This window comes from Colius striatus, chromosome 13 (assembly GCF_028858725.1).
Source record: "Colius striatus isolate bColStr4 chromosome 13, bColStr4.1.hap1, whole genome shotgun sequence".
In the NCBI taxonomy this organism is placed as follows: domain Eukaryota; kingdom Metazoa; phylum Chordata; class Aves; order Coliiformes; family Coliidae; genus Colius; species Colius striatus.
The window spans coordinates 9,913,921-9,932,558 of NC_084771.1; the positions used below are offsets into that span (position 1 = coordinate 9,913,921).

The following is an 18,638-nucleotide window of genomic DNA, read 5'->3' on the forward strand; positions in this document are numbered from 1 at the left end:
AGTTTGTTCTGGGCTGGTACACCTGTGTATACTGGCTTCAATTGCCTGCTCAGTACCTGGCTCTGCTGATACTTCAGTACATGAGGATTTGAGTTTCTCAAGGCTTTTTAAATCAGGTGTAGAAGCTCCCAAGAGACTCAGATTTTCTGCACCTCACTGCATTTGGATTATTACTTATCTATATTGTGAATAAATTCTTTTAATATCTTTTTAGGAGAAAGAAAACCCAACGTTTTGCTCACCTACACTGCATACCAAATAACCAGCTTTTAAGACCCTGGAGGATTTAAAGCAAATTTATTTACCCTCACTGAAGGAAATGACATTAAACTTACCATGGAAAAGTGTTGCAATTCTCCTTTGCTATTCAGACATTAGCAAATTGAAAACACTTCAGGATGAATTACACTGTGCTTTTGCTATAGATTTTGGATTTTCCCCCACTCTACAGCAAAGTTCTCTATGCAAATATCTTTTCCCTTTTGCAGGCTTTTTGAAACAAGCTGCTACATCAATCCTATTTTTTTTCAGAGCTGTTAAGGTGACACGTGTGCACAGCCCATGAATTGTTATTAGTGTCAACTGGCTACTGAAATCCACTAAATGGTCCTGAAAATAATCAGTTTATTCTGTACCTGATCAGCTTTGTTAGGGCATTTGCAAATAAACTCCACCAAATCACACCAAGGGAGGTCTTTTTCCTGAGCTGTCTGTCCTGAACCTCAGCTACAAGTTTTTACCACTGAATCACAGAATCTCAACGGTTGGAAGGCACCTGGAAAGCTCATCCAGTCCAACTCCCCTGCCAGAGCAGGGCCACCTAGAGTAGGGCACACAGGAACTCAACCAGGTGGGTTTGAACGTCTCCAGAGAAGGAGACTCCACAACCCATGTGAGCAGCACTTCCAGTGCTCCCTCACCTCAACAGGGAAGAAACTCTTCCTTGTATTTCTTTGGGACCTCTTCTGTTCCAGTTTGTACTAAGGTGTGAACCAGCAGAACCCAGCTGCCATCTCTGCACATTGCTGCATGTTCATCTCCCAGATAAGTGGCAAATACCTACCTGAAGAGTCTGAAGTCAGAGTTGTTGTTATTGTTACTATTATCACCCCACAGAGGTAAAGAATAACATGTTTTATTCCTTTGCTGCTTGCCATTTGATGGTCTTCAAGACTTTTGGTAAGATTAACCAATTACAAGTATTTTAAAAGAGACAAACAACCAACTAAAATGACTTGTCAGATGTCATAAAGTACTAAGAGGCTGTTCCAGGAGCATAAACCAACACCTTATCCCTCCATTCAAACAGTGGATTATGCACCACCTCCTATTTGCTCAATAATCCCTAACATTTTGCTGCTCAAGTTACTGGTGTATAACACTTTTATCCTGCTCTGACCTTGCCTAGTATGCAGAAAAAGTAGGGAGCAAAGACAGGATTCACTGTCATGCATAAATCACTCTGTCACCTCCTGTTTCTGCAGTTCTTTGAGGTCTGCCATTGGAGCACTCAGATGGATGTCCTGCTGAGTTACTAACTGCCAATACTCACACTCCATGGCTGTCATCAATCCTTGACACAAGGCTTTCCCTGAGAAAGTGGATCCCTCAGATCAGCTGCTCCCTGAATTATGGATGTTTGACAACAGGATGCATTTTTTTTGCCTCCTTCAAAGATGTCTGAGAAAATGAAAGTGGACACACACACATCCTCAGCCACAGGGTCTCTCTTCAGGGGATAGTTTCTCCAGCTACTGGAATCTGTCAGAGGTAGGAGCACTGCCTACATAAAAATATCTGTGGGGTGCCAGGAATGACGCAACTTTTCCCAGTGACAAATATTTGGTTCATTAAAACTGCAAAATTGCTTTGGGACACTAAATTTACTCTTCCTAATCTATAGTTTTTTAATTTGAAGAGCCAAGCCAGAGCTGTTAGGTCATGGTTTGACCCCACAGCAAATTCAACTGTGATGCAGGATCTGTATTGCAGCAATGATGCAAAGGACTGATCTGATTTAAACTCACTCTCCCAACTCCAGTTTGCTTTCAAAAACTCTTCTGGTTTTGGCTGAGATGGTTAGTGTCCTTCGCAGTAGCTGGTACAGGGCTGTGACCGGGATTTGTGATAACACAGGGATGGTTTAGTGCCTGCTCAGCAGGGCTTGTGTAGCGTCAAGGCCTGTTCTGCTCCTTGCCCTGCCCTGCCCTGCCAGCGAGGAGGCTGGGGGTGCACAAGCAGCTGAGAAGGAGCGTGGCCAGCAGAGCTGGCCCAAACTGGCCGCGGGGATGTTTCAGACCGCAGAACTTCACACCCAGTATATAAACTGTGGGGAGCTGGCGAGGAGGAGCCTGGTTAACGGAGTAACAGGTTAGCCCTCTGCAAGAAAGCCGTACACTGGCTTGGGTAGCCCTCTCTGTCAGTCCAGCCACATGCTGTACCATCTGTCCTTCACGACATGCCTTCTTCTCTGTGTACAGCACAACCTGTGACAGTGAAACGTCTCCTTCCAAGTCCTTTACGGGGTAGCCTTTTGAGGCATTAAAAAGCTGCACTCCACCGGCCACACAGCCCCTCACTGCGGAGCCTCGAGACCCTCCGCGGCTGCAGGAGGCTGCGGGCTGGCCCGGAGGGGCTCCGGCCGCCGCCTGGCTCTGGGGCCACAGCCCTCAGCCTTTACCCCTCTTCAAAATGGCGGCGGCGGCGCCGCTCTGTCCGCGCGGTCCTCCACGCTCCTCGGGCCGGGCGGCGCGGCGGCGGCGGCTGCGCATGCGCGGCGGCGGGGGGAGGGGAGCTCCCGCACTTCACTTCCGCCTGCTGGCAGCCGCTTCCGGGCCCCCGTTCCCTGGTAACAATGGAGCAGAAAATGGCCGCCTGAGAGGACAGGGTGGGCGACGCTGCGGTTGTTTGGGGACGGACGGAGCGGGGCGAGCTGGGACACAGCCCGCTGAGGAGCGGGGAGAGCAGAGGGACGAGAGCTGGGGACGCGGCGGCCGGCGGTGGCGGCGGGCGGTGAGTATCGGGGCTGGAGGCGGACTCTCAAAATGGCCCGGAGAAGGGAGAGGCCCAGGCCCAGGCCCAGGGGAGGCGGCAGCGGCGGCCGCGCTCCCCGCCCGGAGCCGGGGGCGGCCAGAGGCCCCCATGCCCTTGCTGCGTGTCGCCGTCGTGCGGGCCGCGGGGTCCCGGGCAGGGCAGGGCGGCTCCCGGCTCGGCGGGGCTCGGTCGGCCCCGGGCGCCCCGCGGCAGAGGCGGAGCGGGGTGCCGTGAGGCGGCCGGGGGCGGTGATGGCGGTCTGGGCGCGGGTGTGCCCGGGGCGCTGCGGAGATCCGCGGGCCCCGGATGGTCGAGCCAGCCGCACTCAGTCAGCCTGGGGCCTTTCCCCTTCCTCCCGGGGCGTGCGGCAGAGCCTGCCGCCGAAACGGGGCGAACCTGTTCCTCCATTAGGAGCTGGAGGAGGGTTTGCGTTCCCCCTTCGGGGAGGGCTGCTGGGCGCCTCAGGTGTCCGGTTGGACCGGAGGACTAATTGAAGCTAACCCCTTTTCGAAGGGGCGGAGTAGGGGGACAGTTACAGCCGCTATTTTGGGCCTTGCCGTGCTGTTCGGGAATCGCAGCTCACCAGGACCGTGTTTCAGTCTATCCTTCCCGTGAGTGGAGATAACGAAGCCCTGTTGTGGGAGACAGGAAAGAGGAGTTCTTTATATCTCGCTGTGTCTGTTATTAAAGGTTTTGATGAGTTTGTGAGCTGTTAAAACCTGTGATGTTTGCTGTTCCTGTCCTGTTAGTTTCTTTCCGGTTAAGCACGTCATCTTTGCTCTGTCACCTAATTTTTTCTATGCAAGTTCTTCCTTCTGTTTTTCAATGCTGTTTGTTGGCATTTAAGGTTTCTGTTAACTGTTTCAAAACCACTGTCAAACTCCAGCTAGATGTATGTATTTGTCTTCAGTGATCTGCTTTGATGGAGCAGCAATACCAGGTTGTATATAGTAATATCCGTATATAATTAAGATTTATGATGGGTCTTCATTTTATTGTGTAGTAGAAAGAGCTCGACAAAAGATTTCATGGCCAAAAAACAAGTGAGTTTTTAAGAACAGTTTTGTTTGGCCATTTTTCAGAAAGATGGAGAAGCTTGGTAATAAGAATTCAAACTGGATTGTACCCACCAGTACCCTCACAGATCCAATTGTTTCCTTGTCTATATTGTCAGTACTGGTTAATTTCAAGTTGAAAGTCCTTACCAAAATGCTGAAGAAGCTCTGACACCAGTTTGTCCCTGAATTTTAATTGCAGTGACTTGTCAGATGTGGTGTTAAAAACCCAGTTGGCTGCTTCTTGTGCCGGTTTGTTATCTTCATAGAGAGTCAGGTGCTTAATTTTGTCGTAGTGCTCAACCACCAGTTAAACTGATTCCTATATTCCCTTTATAGGTTTACCATTTGGGAATTAAAAGAATTACAGCTTAGAGTGATGCCTTGCCTGCTCCTGCCAAGGGTTAACACACCACACACTGTAAAATGAAGGGGTTCTGGTTATGTTGGAAAGCCTAAAAACCGCCGTCGTCTTTTCATCAGCGATTCTGACTACACCAGTGTTTGTCAGTGGAATAACCACAGCAGCATTTCTCAAGCCTGTAGTAGCTGTTATGCCTGTCATAGTTATTTTCGAGATTACTGAAGCCATAGACATGCCAAGGTGTGCTGGAAAACACTGTTACAAGTGTCTGGTCTCTGGTGGTTTTTTTGTCCTGGTATTTTTAAGGGACTGGATAGTGTGAGATGATCTCTAAAGGTCCCTTCCAACCCCTATTATTCTATGATACTGAAATGGAAATGTTTCCAAAACACCTCTATGTTATTATACTTGCCTAGCTTGTTCCTTTATTCCACTTCTTTGTAGGAATGTATCAAAATCAAATCATTGATCACAGTAGAATGCTTTTAGTTGCAATGGAGGTGCGGTACTTTTTGGTTTACAGCCTTAACATAATGTTATTACTTCATATATTTGAGTCTAAAGATTGCATTTCAGCCCAGCTGAGTACAGCTTAACATGTTACTAGGCTGTTCTGTGGACAGTGGCTATGTAGTAACATTTGAATCCAAACAAGATTACTGGGTGTTTATTCACATTTTTGTGACTTGATGAAGACTTAACAACTCTTGAGCTTGCAAAAATGAGTCTTGAAGGGATAAAATCACATGTGGCCATCTCTGTCTTCAAGAGATTTTTATGGGGGTCTTGTGCACCTCAGAACCAACACTTTAAAACAGTGTAGTCATGTAATCTAAGAGTCAGGACCTTTGTAGGTGAGTAGAGATAGCCAGAAGCACCACAGAGACTCCATTTTGCTGTTGCACAGTTTCCCGCTGCAGTTAAGACGGAGGCCAGTATCTCTTTCAGCTGTTCAGCTTTATATTAATGAGGTACCTGGTAGTAGCTTTTTGCTGATGTGCAGTGTTGAAGCTCAGCCTTTTGCTCAGGGAGCTCTACAGAGTAGTATGGAGGTTTAAAACCATGTACCAATAATTGAGGATGCAGAAAAGTCAGCTCACATTTTCTCTTAATTTAGTAACTTGAAAACATATTGCTTAGAGCACTCAACTTCAATAGGCAAGATGTGTGTGCACACAGTCTTGTTAAAATGCTTGAGCTTGCCTACTTTGTTGTATCATCAGAAATTGGATTCTAGCCTTAACATTTGAATTTAAGTAGATCTCTGTGTTTTACCTCATTTTGTTTTCCACTTCTGTGTTTGTTAGGCACTGGATACTAACAACAACGACAATCCATGTATCAGAATTCCTGTGTGGGTTGTGGTTGTAGTGATTACAATTGTTTTCTTGGCCTTTTGCTTTCAGTACCAGCTGTATTGGCAGCAGTTTTGTGGGAAAAGTGAGGTTCAGAAGCAAACTTAAAGATAGAAGTTTTTCTCTTCAATTGAAATCCATTGAGTTAGGATTGTCTTAGTGCTTTCACTAAGCTGGAGTTTTGTTTCTTCAGAAATCAAAATACTACATGGTGGTCGTAATGTACAGCTTCCTTGGATCTCAGTCCTGTTTGTCTCAATCCTTTGATTTGATGTTTGTCTTGATCCTTTCTGTGTCAACACTGGTTACTTGTGTGCAGCGTTTACTTCTTCCTTTTGCCTTCAGAATGGATCTTGTGCTTGCTGACCTAGCAGGCAGCTCACTTATGGGGAAAAATGCTGTCATTTCAAGAGGCTTCAGTGCTGGGAACTTGTTACACTTTGTATATGCCAAGCTTTCTCTTCTCTAATAGCTTCTGAATTTGAGGGCCAGAGACAGTGCTCTCTTAATTTCTTTCTCAGCTTGCATGCAAAAAGAGTTGGTTTAGTACTTGCAGATGATAAAATGTGAAGCCTTGGGTTTTGGCAGTTCGTGCTGCATTTTATTTTCAGCACTCCATCTTCATTCCACATGCTCACACTATTCAGCAATTGCTGAACCCTTTCATATGGAAGATAACATTGGAAAACAGTAATGAGTTTTGTTTCTTTTTTAAACTCTCTTTGAGCTGGGAATTTATACAGCAAGATGGTTACTCTGTCTTAGATACAATAGGACTGTTAGAGACTACTGGGATTCTTTACCTTGATTTCTTCACTTTTCTGTGACTCCTCAGGAGCTGATGGTACCTCTAAGAGTGTTCCTCTTTATCTCAACAGTTGCTTCTCTTTTTTTTCCCCACTCTACTGAATTTTCTGCTGAAGTATTAATCTGCATTCTGTTGTTTCAAATGTGTATTCAGAATGACATCTCATTTTACAGCTTTCAAACATACTGGAGGAGTGAAATAGCTGAATTGATGTTTTAAGGCTCCTTGTTAAGCTGGCATTTAAATTTTATAGTAGGACTCTTGATAGAAGACAATTTTCTTCAAGCTTTCCAAAAGTGGTCCGTGTTTCATGGTATTTTTTTGAGGCAAAGAGGACATGGGGAGTTCTTGAGTGTGTAAAAATCTGTGGTAAGTTTAGTAGAAATCTAGTAGGAGCGTAGGTGTGTTCATCAGAGTGTCAACAGAAAGGAAAGACAGCAGGGAGAAAAAAGAGTACACAAACATTCATAATGCAACTTTGAAAACTAGAGAAGTTTGTTACTAAGAAGGAGAGGAGTGAGTTGTACCTGTGCTGTCAAAGCCTTCGGTGTGATCACAGAAGGCGACTTGTGCACTTACATAAATGGAATAAAAACCCCAAACCCACCCAGACTTCAGGTAGTGAAGCTCCATGCATAATACAAATAGACAACTGGTTTATAGTATCATTTTCCTTTAATGATGGGGTTCACTGACAATTCTTGCTCCTGCTTTTGAGCTTGCAGATTCGAATGATACATTTACAATGAAAATGTACTTTGTCACATCTTTCTGCTAGTTTGGAGTATTGAGAAACTGGCTACTGATTGGTGTGGAAACTATTTTTCAACTTCTAATTCTTCTAGGAAAATCTCGTAGTTGGGAGGTGGGGTGGGATCAGATGAATGCTACATGCGAAGTTGGTTCTGTTTGTGCTTAACTTCGTGACAGAACTGTCTGTTCTAGCTGCTGTTGCTGTGTCATTTGAGAAATGGAATTGGAGAGACTCCTGACTGGGGCTGATGCTGCCAAGCGGGATGGCACGTTAGAGCTGCTGAAGTCAGAGTTCACCCAGAGAGCTTTGAACAGGCAGCTGTGTTGTACTTCTGCTCCAGAGCTAAAATGTCTTTGAGGTACCTTCAATGAAAGCAGAGGAGGAAAAAATAGTTAATCTGTAACAACCCACAACAGAGCATAAGTACTTCTGGCTTCCACTACTGAGTCACTTCTTTTAGTCAAAGGGTTTGATGATTTCTGCAGACTGGAAGTAAGCAAGGTGCTCTACTGGTCGAAGTACTTAATTAAGATGAGGTTATGAATCATAAATGAGAAATTAGCCTTCTGCTGAGCACATCTATGAAACACTCATATTGCCATAATCTTTTTTTTTTGTTTGTGCAGAGGTATTAATTATGTTGCTGGGACATGAGGTAATTCAGGAAACATTCATAACCTACCAGGCACTACAAATTCTCAAGTAACGTTGAAATACCGGTAACACCAAGGTGGGGACAAATTTAGAGGACGTTTTTGTTGCACAGCTGGCTCATGAACATCTGAGTTGTTGCTCCAGGTTTAATTTAGTGTCTTTCTCCTGCTAAAATTTTAGACTTGTCCCATAAGTAACAAAGATTGTAACTTTAAGCTGTTACTTTTTCATTTAACCCTGCAAATGAGTGATTTCTGAGTTTGTCAGATCTTCTAAGTCTTACCTAGGTAGTTTAATGACAGTTCTAATGGTTTATATTGTGGGGAGAGGGGTTAATTAAAAATACAGATAATTAATGTCAGGAGATGTCACACATTTTAGAAGGAGGAAGAGCTAATGAGGAAGAGCTAATTATTTATCACTGTACTACTTCTGGGAAGAATTCTGTAGTCTAAACCATGTGGAGATTCACAGTGTTATTGCTGAAGGTTTGTGGAAAACACAAGTGTTCTATCACTGCTTGCAGTCCCACTAGATTGTTTTGAAGCAGTAGGGAATGCCTGACTGATTTTATCTAGTTTACATAGTTTGGCATAAGGGAAAATGTAAAATAAGAAGGATAACTTTGAAGGAATACCTTGTACTCTTGTACTAGAATGGTTCCTATCCAAAAGAGCATAATATTACTTCCTCTTGAATAAAGGAATGTAGCAAACAAATACCTTTATTGGGCTTACTGTTTTTACTCTTGCAGTCTCTAGCAGCAGTGGAGAGACAGCTACTCATTTGTGCTGTGAAATCTCTGAGGTTGCTGAAGCATAACTGCAGGGAAGATACTTTGCTGGCTTGTGGAAGGATGGGAATGCAAATTAAGAATTCTCTGTAGTTAAGGTGTCTGGATATTCAACTGATGATGAATATTCTTTCTTTTTTTTTAGGAGAAAATTGCTTATGCTAGCTATGATTCTGTGCAGCTTACAGATCTGTGCAGCCTTTGGGTGGTTTCCTGCCCATCCTTCGTGCATTTTTCTGTAGAGGATTTTTTCATTGCTGAATGTCTGAGCTGAAGTTGGCAGTAATTAACAGATCTGAACTTCCTGCTCATACACGTGACCTTGCCCAGCCTTTGTCAACTCGGTGCTGACAAGGGAGCACACTAAAGAAGGATATTCTGACTCTCTTACTTTTGTAAGAACAAAGTCTTGTTTTCAGTTGAACTAAACCACTGGAAGAAACAGAAACAGCTGGAAGTGCACCTGCTTATTAGATAATCAAATGATGGTTATTTTCTTGTAACTTAATAGTATACCTGTTGGTTTTCCCTCATCAGGTTTCTGTGTGTCATTGTAGTTACTTCCTTAAGCCAGTGTTCATTTTCTGCAGTGTATGAGCTGAGAGCAGAATCCTGAACGAGGTTTTTCAAGTTGTTTCTGCAACGCTCTGCCGTGCTGAAATAGGAGTGAGCTGACATAGTAACTGCTACTGTGGAAATCCTGTTGTACAGCCAGATGGGACCTATGGAGTCATGCTGAGGCAGTACTAGTCTAAATATTGTAGCAAGTTCAGTCTGGTGGTGCAGGAGGTAAAGCTTAAAATGGACAATGTGGACAATGAGCTGAGATGGACAGTGAGGAGAGAGAAAGGAATAGAAGTCTTGGGGTAGAAATCCCTTCTTCCATTTATTTACTGGTTATAATATCAGAATTCTATTTTGAAGAATATTGTCACATTTGCTGTCAACAGCAAGGCAGGGAAAATGTGTTGATGTGCATTTATGTGTTTCTTTGCCATCTGTATTTCCATCAGTGTAAACATCCTGATTAGATATATAGCATTTCTAGGACATGGAAGCTAAACAGCATGAAATTGGGCTACAGTGGGCTTGTATAATCTGTTAGAGTAGCTTGTAATAGGAAAATACAGCGAGTTTGTCACTAGTAGAAGTAGTCCTCATGTAAATGAAATTCTTTATTCAAGATCTCACCTCTAAGACATTTTTTCTTAGCAATAGCGTTTTTTCAGTCATGATTCCCAGTGGTTTAGGAGGGAAGATGAGATGGTGGAGGACAAAAGAGTAGGAAACCTGTTAAATAAGACTGACTTTGGCTTACTCTGAACGTTTACTAAAGGATCACCTATGGAAGTGTACACCAGTCTGTTGGTAAAGAAGAAATTCCCACCTTGTCTTCACATATGTCATGGTTTATCCCCAGCTGGCAGCTCAGACCCCTGCAGCCGCTCGCTTGCCCCTTCCTGGTGTGATGGGGATGAAAATCAGAAGAGTACAAATGAGAAAGCTCATGGATTGAGATGAAGACAGTTTAATAGGTAAAACAAAATCTCCACACAAGCAAAACAAAACAAGGCATTTATTAGAGCAGGTGTTCAGCCATCCTCAGGACAACAGAGCTCCATCCCACGTAACACAGACTTGGGAAGACAAGCACTCTAAACATCCCCTCCCTTCCTCATTCTCCCAGCTTTATCTGCTGAACACGATGTCATATGGTCTGAGATATCACTGGGGATTGTTGGGGTCAGTTGTCCTGGCTGTCCCCCCTCCCAGCTGCTTGTACACCCCAAGCCTCTTTCCTGGTGGAATGAGGAGCAGAACAGGCCTTGAGCCTGTACAAGCCCTGCTCAGTAGGCATGAAACCATCCCTGTGTTATCAACACTGTTGCAGCACAAATCCAAAACACAGCCCTATACCAGCTACTGTGAAGGACATTAGCTATCTCAGCCAAAACCAACACAACATGTTTTGATTCACCCTTTTTCCCTGATCAAGGACAGTGCCCCTTCATCTTCTGAAACAGAATGGGCAAATACTTTGACTTGACATTATGTAGCTCCAGTGCCTCCAAGCAGTGGGATTTCTAGTCTAAAGGAGAATTTCAAAGCATAAGCAGTAAACAAATGTCATGCTTTGTATCTGTAGTGCAGTCTTCCTTTTTAAAAGCTGTAGCAGAATTAGTCTTAATGCTTACAAATATGTTAATATTGCTGTCTTTATGAAGGCGTTGTATGTGATTTCATGTCAGTAAATACCAAGGTGGCAGTCATTTTGGGGAAAATATTTTCTGCTCCTCACGTCCCTTAGCAACTTATTATGTTCCCTTATTTTCTTAATCTTGTTGTCAACTTTGTTTCATTGTTATCCTAAAAAAAGGAATGCCAGCTGACTTTTGATGTGTATCCCCAGAGAACTATTTTAGATGCAAGTCTCTTGTTCTACTTGAGGCTTTATTCAGATGTTTCTTTTGAAAGCAGCTAGCTTTGTATTTCTGGTATCTTCCCTAGAACGGATATGTCTTTAAGTAACATTACTTGGAGATATCATTCTGCTACAGAAAGCTTGTAAAAAAACCAGTTGTTTGAGTTTCCATCAAGCTATGTTCTCCTTAGAAAGATGTGTATGAGATTTGAAGGGCATACAGGTTTCATAAGTCAGCCCAAGTGAGAGCTGAGCATACCTACCGAAGCCCTTGTGCAACTTTTCCTGTGAATGTGTTCATTTATCTGTGTCTTTGACAGCAGGTCACATGTGAGATTTCAGCAGGGCCATGCAGTCTTTAGATTGCACCAGAGAGATTTAGCAATCTGGAGAAAGCTGTTAGGTTTCCCTTTGAAAGAGTAGTAACCCTTGTGATTGCTGCTGCTTAGTGATTAAAAGGTGAAAAATGAGCTTAATTTCTTTGTTCAAGTGACAGAAAGTCACAGAACCTCATAATAGCAGTAGCCTTGCATCCTGTGTCGTTTGTGCCTTAATATGACTAACTTAAAACACGTTCTGCTGTGTCAGAATTCAAGACAAAGAGGATTGGGGTAGCTCTTTTATCATTTGCAAGCCTACAATAATGGAATGTCCTGTCCTGTGGAATTTTCTGCTGTTACACACAGAGGTTGTTGGTTTTCACAGTAGCAGCAGAAATCAACTACCCCTGGAGATAGTGGTGTGCTGCTTTTCTGGGGAGCAGCAGTACTGTAAACTGTGGGCAGGCTTGACATGGCAGCTGTGCTGACAAACCCAAAAAAGATGCTTTTTGCACTACACAGATGTCTAAGTGTTGGAAATTTTCCAGTGAGAAGCAGAAAAGCTTTATTCTTCCAGTATTTTCATGTCACATGAAGTATGGTTTAAATGAAAGGAATGTTTTCTGATGGAGAATGTTATTGCAGTACATTTTAGCATGGAGAGGATTAGCTCGCTAATCACCTCGCTGAGTAACTAGATTCTACCAGTTGTACAGGAAAATTCTTGATGTTGTGAGTAGAGAGGCATGGTGATTAAGGAAACTAGTTATTATTTTAAGTTGATTTGCTATATTTGCATGGCACAGCTAGTGCCAGAGTGTCTCCTGTATTTGCATGTATTTTGTTATCATATTTATCTGATAGAGTCGTGGCATTCAGCAGTAACTTTTTGGTTGTTTTTTGAGAGAGATAGACATTGTCAAGGATCTCATCCAGAGGAAAAACAATCTGAGAAGATGATTGTAGTAAAAAATACACAATACAGAAGTCAGCTCTGTATAGCAGAAGTTGTACTTGGAATACACTGTGGAGTTTTGTCCTGGAAGTTTCTCATCAATATTGGGGATTTAGTAAAGGCTGAAACTTGCAGGCAAATTGTTCTCTTGACAGAAAACTATAAAGCTGACTTTAGGAACCCTTTTTTTTGAGGAAATGAATAGCTTTGTTGTTGTTAGGTGGTGGATTTTTTGCATGTATAGTCTTCCACAGCATCTTCCATTTTTATAGTTGAATTCTTCATAACCCCTTCATACTGGTAAAATTCTCTTGGATGGTGAAGAGGGTGATTCTTGTAGAGACAATGCACATCGTAATCCCATGGGCTTTTAGAGTTAACATGATCAAGGACAGCTTGTGCCTCACACTGCACTGGGCATGGCTCTGGAAGGCATGCCTTGTGAGGCGGATATTAGGAATATTTTATGCTAACAGGCAGATAGTCACGGACACCAAGTTAACTGTGAAAATAAAAGTGGCCTAAGGGTTCTGTTTCACATGTTCGTACTTGCTGCTGTATTGAAAAATTGATAATGATGGGCACAGAATTTTTTTGTTTGTGACTTGAAGAGGTTCATGCTTTGAGAATTATTTTACTCTTGATCCCTGTGATTAGGCCTCTCAGCTGAAGCTTCCCTGCCATCCCCCCAAAAAAAAAGTTACAGTTGACAGTGGAGAATGTCTACATGTCATGCCACAATTTCACTACGCTGGATGAAGGGTTTGCTTTCTCCTTTTTAGGTACTCTTCCACTCCATCAAGATGGAAAGCTCAGATTCTAGTGATAAAGGAAATATTGATCAATCAGAAGCACAACGTCAGAGTCAGCTAGATCGGTTAGATCGAGAAGAAGCTTTCTATCAGTTTGTAAACAACCTGAGTGAAGAGGACTACAGGCTTATGAGAGACAACAACTTGCTAGGAACACCAGGTAGGTAATGCTTGTGTATACATCTTATTCCAGTTGCTTCTAGGCAGTTTGTGTCATTTTCTGTTCTCCTGAAACTTTCACCCATTTAGTTTGCGTGCTGCAGTTGTGCTCCATGGTAGGAAGCAGCTTCTTGCTAATTTGTGCATCCTGAAATTTGAGTGGTCCCCTTACTAGTGGACAGGTAGTTAGGGTGATGTGGATTCCTCACAGCTTGGTGGGCACACCCAGAGTTGACCCAGTTCTAGTTATGGGCCCTTAAACATTTTTGACCAAAAAGTAATCTCCCTTAAGCATCTCTGTGAAACTGTTGTGCTGGTGAGGTTGAGAGTGTGTAACGAGGATAAGCAGCTTGGTGCCAGATTCTGCATGAATGCTTTTATGTCAGTTTTCAGTTAACTTATTCTTTTAAATTGCCTCTTTAGAGGATGGTACCTAATTCAAACCAGTTCCAATTTGAAACATGACCTCAGCTAACTTAAACCTTTTTTTTCATGCTTGTGAAGGTATTATCTTTACTATTTCACTCTAAACAGCCATTTAATTGGTATAGGGTGATGAAAATTGCTGATAAACTGTAAAGGTTACAGAACCACAAAGCACATCTGTCTGGAATAGGTTTGAAGGCGTCGGATCTTTCAGCTTCAGCAAAACTTGTTTGGGACAACGGTGCTGAGGTGTCTGAACTTCCCCTTAGCAACCTGTTTGGCAGTCTCATGATGGCAGGATTTCACTAGGGAAAAAGACAAGCAGTGGCTTGTACCTTCTGTAGAAGCTTTTGATGATGCTTGCCATACATATGATTTGGAAATATTTTTGGAAAATTTTGCTTATTTTCTAAGGTGAAATTACTGAAGAAGAGTTGCTGAGAAGGCTACACCAAGTTAAAGAAGGTCCACCACAGCAAAACAGTGATGAGAATAGAGGTATATACAGTATTTGTGAAAACTCTTAACTTTAGCACCCCATACGGACCTTAATTTGAGTGCAGGAGTGGAACACGTTAAGCCTAGGCAGATGCAAGGTGAGCTTTGTTTCAAAAGTAAGGGAACATTATGTCTGATAGCTGCTGCAGAGGTTTGGAACAGATTTCACTCATAATGCATCTGTTGTTTGCATCGAGATAAAGTCTCATTTAGGTTTCTTTTTTTGAGTTATTCTTTGATGTAAGGTTGCCTTCCTGTCTGCTCCCTTCTGGGATGCTTTATGACCATCCCTGGTTTTTTATTCACTGTTCTTCCCTTTGAAGATGCTGTTTTGCTTTCGTTATCACTCTTCTATAGAGATTGGTGGAGGATGACCAGAGACAAACTTAGTTTCTCTATTTAGCAGTCAATAGATCATTTAATTGTTTGGAAAGGAAAACACAGACTATTGATATGTTATGACACCTGAAACGTGACTTTCCATTTACTTAGGATGACTTGTTTGCTATATGAAAGCTGCAGTCCATCTGTTCATATTAGTAAAAGGTCCACTCCTGCTCCCTTAAAAGAGCTCTGGTAGATAAGAATTGTGAGGCTACGTGTGAAGCCACAATAGCACTTGGTAGGATTAAGCACTTCTAAATTGTCACTTGTTAAATGAAGCAGTTACGTTCTTGGAAAAGATCCCTCCAAAATTAGCTCAGTGCTCTAATTGTGGTAGTTCCCTGTCTTTTTTGCAGGTGCAGAGTCCGCAGAAGATGTTTCGAATGGAGATTCCATAATAGACTGGCTTAATTCAGTCCGACAGACTGGAAATACCACACGAAGTGGGCAACGAGGGAACCAATCTTGGAGAGCAGTGAGCCGGACTAACCCCAACAGTGGTGACTTCAGATTCAGTTTGGAAATAAATGTCAACCGTAATAATGGAAACACAAATCCAGAAACCGAGAATGAGCCATCTGCAGAGCCTTCCAGTGGAGAGGATTTGGAGAACAGCCCAAGTGACTCTGAAATTCCAAGGTCTGAATCGCCATCGGTAAGGCAGCCTGGATCAGACAGGAGCTCTTCGGAGGAGCTGCCGACCGAGGAGGCTTCCCCTCCTAGAGGGCAGAGGAGAGCGAGAAGCAGGAGTCCAGAACAGCGGAGAACGCGGGCTAGGACTGATAGAAGTAGGTCGCCTCTTAATCCAGTGAGTGAGGCTCCTCGCAGGTCTCATCACAACACGTCATCTCAAACTCTTGACCACTCCTCAACGAACGAAGCTGAGGGAAGCTCTAGAACTAGGCAGCATGTGACATTAAGGCAGCACACAGCGGGGACTGAGGTGCCAAGTGAAAACCCAGTTCTGTTTTCAGCCCCCGAAACAAGACCCGCCCCTCAAGCAGCAGGCTCTTCAGAAACTAACGGCACCAGTGAGTCCACAGCTCCTGGGCAGAGGCCTCCTACCATAGTACTTGATCTTCAGGTGAGAAGAGTTCGCCCTGGAGAGTATCGGCAACGAGACAGCATAGCCAACAGGACTCGGTCCAGGTCCCAGACACCCAACAACACTGTCACCTACGAGAGTGAACGAGGAGGCTTCAGGCGCACGTTTTCCCGCTCAGAACGGGCCGGAGTGAGAACTTACGTCAGCACCATCAGGATTCCCATCCGTAGGATCTTAAACACAGGCTTGAGCGAGACCACGTCGGTTGCGATTCAGACTATGCTGAGGCAGATCATGACAGGCTTCGGAGAGCTGAGTTACTTCATGTATAGCGATAGCGATGCGGATCCCAGTGGCCCAGCTCCAAATCAGAACGTGGATGCTTCCGAGACACAGCACGGAGGTGGTGGTGGTGCTTCCAGCAACGAGAGCACAGATGTTGGCTCAGGGGAGGTGTATGAAGGTGGTAACGAAGGCGGTTCCACGTCCGGTGCCAGACGGGAAGGTCGGAACACGAGGGGCTCGGTCACGTTTGAAGAAAGCGGTTCTCTACCATTCCTTAGCCTAGCACAGTTTTTCCTACTAAATGAAGATGATGATGACCAACCGAGAGGACTCACCAAAGAACAGATTGACAACCTAGCGATGAGGAATTTTGGTGAGAGCGATGCTCTGAAAACCTGTAGCGTATGTATCACAGAGTACACGGAAGGCAACAAGCTCCGAAAGCTGCCTTGTTCCCACGAGTATCACGTCCACTGCATCGATCGCTGGTTGTCGGAGAATTCCACTTGTCCCATTTGTCGCAGAGCAGTCTTAGCTTCTGGTAACAGAGAGAGCGTTGTCTAAATGAGAGCTGAGTTTAATGGCCAAGCAGCTAGTGTGATAGTGATGGGCAAAGAAGTCACTTCCTTTATGGCCACTTTTTGAGTGGTACCTCGATGTATAGTAATGACTCGAAGTGAATCTTCTCTCAAGAAAGCATTTTCTCCAAATTCAAGCTTTTAAAAATCATAAAGTTTCTTTAATCAAGGTTTTCAAGATCTAGTCAGTTTGGGTGTGAAATTTCACTTGTCCAAAGACTATCTACTCACTTTGAAATATTCTTTTTTTGGGTTTTTTTTTTGCTTTGTGAAGAGTATTAAGTTCTTTCCCCCACCCAGCCCCTGCCACCCCAGTCCAAGAAACATTTTGTCCTCAAGATTGTGCTTATAAGGAGCTCTTTGAGAAGTCATCCCAGCTACATGTGCGTGAGTCATGGAGGAATTTTTGCAAGAAACCCAGCTATCTGGAAGAAAAAAAACCAACCCCAATATGAACTGAATTGCACACTTGAACATAGTTTGAATTTTCTTACCGGGTTAATATTGGACGTGTCTGTGTAAATAACACTAATGTTAGCCCTTTCCCCATCACTATGGCACGGTGTAGGACGAGCTGTTAGCTTCATTGGGATATTTATCTTGTTGTGGAAATAAAAGAATTGCCTATGCTTGTTTAAATAAAATAAAACAAAACTGAAAACAAATCTGTTTTAAAATTGTAAAGCTTTTTTGTAGAAGCTCAGTACTTTTCCAATGCACTGTTGTACTAACGCATTAAGAATTAAAATTGTACCGTGCTTAGAAATCAAGAATGCTTTTCATACAAAACCCACCACCCAGAGAGCAAACTAAATACGAGAGCTGCTTTTGTAACTGTGTACCTGTCAAGAGCAGTACATATCTGTACTATTTATGTGAACAGCTACTGTAATATAAACCCAGTTGAATTAGACATCTTAATCGCATTAAAAGAACCCCAGAAATTAAATGTTCTCATTGCACTGTTTTGGCTCAGTCATGCCACCAAAAATAATGAGATGATAAAAATTAGAACCTCTTCGAAGGGCTGCTTATTTCTTTATGCAATTGTTGATGTGTAATAATGCAAACCAATATGTGCCAGATCATTCAGGGAGGCTTATCCCCAATTCTTCTATTAACTTGTACTTTCCATTTTTCAGGCGACTATGTGCAACCACTCAGCAGATACATTTCAACAGGTTTGGGTTTCTTCTTCCCCAGCAGCTTCAGCTGTACTTGTAACCTCTGGATCTGTTGTGAGTGGACATACTGGTACATGCAGTGTCGGTAACCCATGACTCGAGTGCCACAGAAAAACAACTGAAGTATGAACTGGAAAGCAGATGATTTGACTGTTAGCTTAAATTTGAAAATGATGATTGTTTCTGGGAGTACATTTAAATGTGGAGCTAAGGGTAAGAATAGCTTTAAAAAAAACTCAACAAACTTCAGACTCCCACAGATTAAAATGAGTTGAATTTACTTTTAGAGCTGTGTACGTGGCATATTGAGAAGGGAAGGCTCTCCTCAGTGTCAGGGGAAAACATCCTTCACCCTCAGTGACCTATTCTTTGTTTTATTCTCATACAATTAGCTTACATGTACTACAGGAAAAGCAGTATTTATTTCAACTCCAGGGCAGCAGTTATGAAGGGATATGAACTGCTCTTGCTGGATATGTAGGAAATGTTGCTTGTTCCTCAGATGACAAAACCAAAGCTGGCCTATCTCCTTTCTTCCCTGATTAAAACACATTTTTGGTGTTTTGTAGTGGTGGTTGCATAAACTCTAGTCTCTGCTCTAAGTAACATCTCATCAGCTAGTTAAGGATTCCACAATGTCCCAAAGTTATTTGATTTTTTCCGGTGTGTGCGTTTGTGGTGTTTGGTTCAGTGAGAAGCCCCAACTGGCTCTTGAGCTCATTTTCCTCCTGGTGGTACATGCTGTTGTGGCAGA

At 43.3% G+C, this 18,638-nt stretch overlaps 1 protein-coding gene across 3 annotated transcripts; it reads left to right on the forward strand.

Moving 5' to 3' along the window:
• The first annotated feature begins 2,843 nt into the window (after nucleotides 1-2,843).
• Nucleotides 2,844-17,365, forward strand: RLIM (ring finger protein, LIM domain interacting). 3 transcript variants are annotated; one of them, XM_062006751.1, is made up of 4 exons: nucleotides 2,844-3,012; nucleotides 13,296-13,485; nucleotides 14,325-14,408; nucleotides 15,149-17,365. In XM_062006751.1, exons 2-4 carry the CDS (start codon nucleotides 13,317-13,319, stop codon nucleotides 16,684-16,686), a joined length of 1,791 nt encoding a protein of 596 aa, XP_061862735.1. In that variant the 5' UTR covers nucleotides 2,844-3,012; nucleotides 13,296-13,316; the 3' UTR covers nucleotides 16,687-17,365. The 3 variants fall into 3 exon arrangements, with proteins under 3 accessions (XP_061862735.1, XP_061862736.1, XP_061862734.1); XM_062006750.1 differs by lacking the exon at nucleotides 2,844-3,012 and adding an exon at nucleotides 10,285-10,351; XM_062006752.1 differs by lacking the exon at nucleotides 14,325-14,408.
• The last annotated feature ends 1,273 nt before the right edge of the window (nucleotides 17,366-18,638 follow it).

Coding starts and splice junctions, on each gene's coding strand:
- RLIM (XM_062006751.1), top strand. CDS start 13,317: ATGGAAAGCTCAGATTCTAGTGATAAAGGAAATATTGATCAATCAGAA. Junction 13,486..14,324: donor CAACTTGCTAGGAACACCAG/GTAGGTAATGCT, acceptor TTATTTTCTAAG/GTGAAATTACTGAAGAAGAG. Junction 14,409..15,148: donor AAACAGTGATGAGAATAGAG/GTATATACAGTA, acceptor TCTTTTTTGCAG/GTGCAGAGTCCGCAGAAGAT.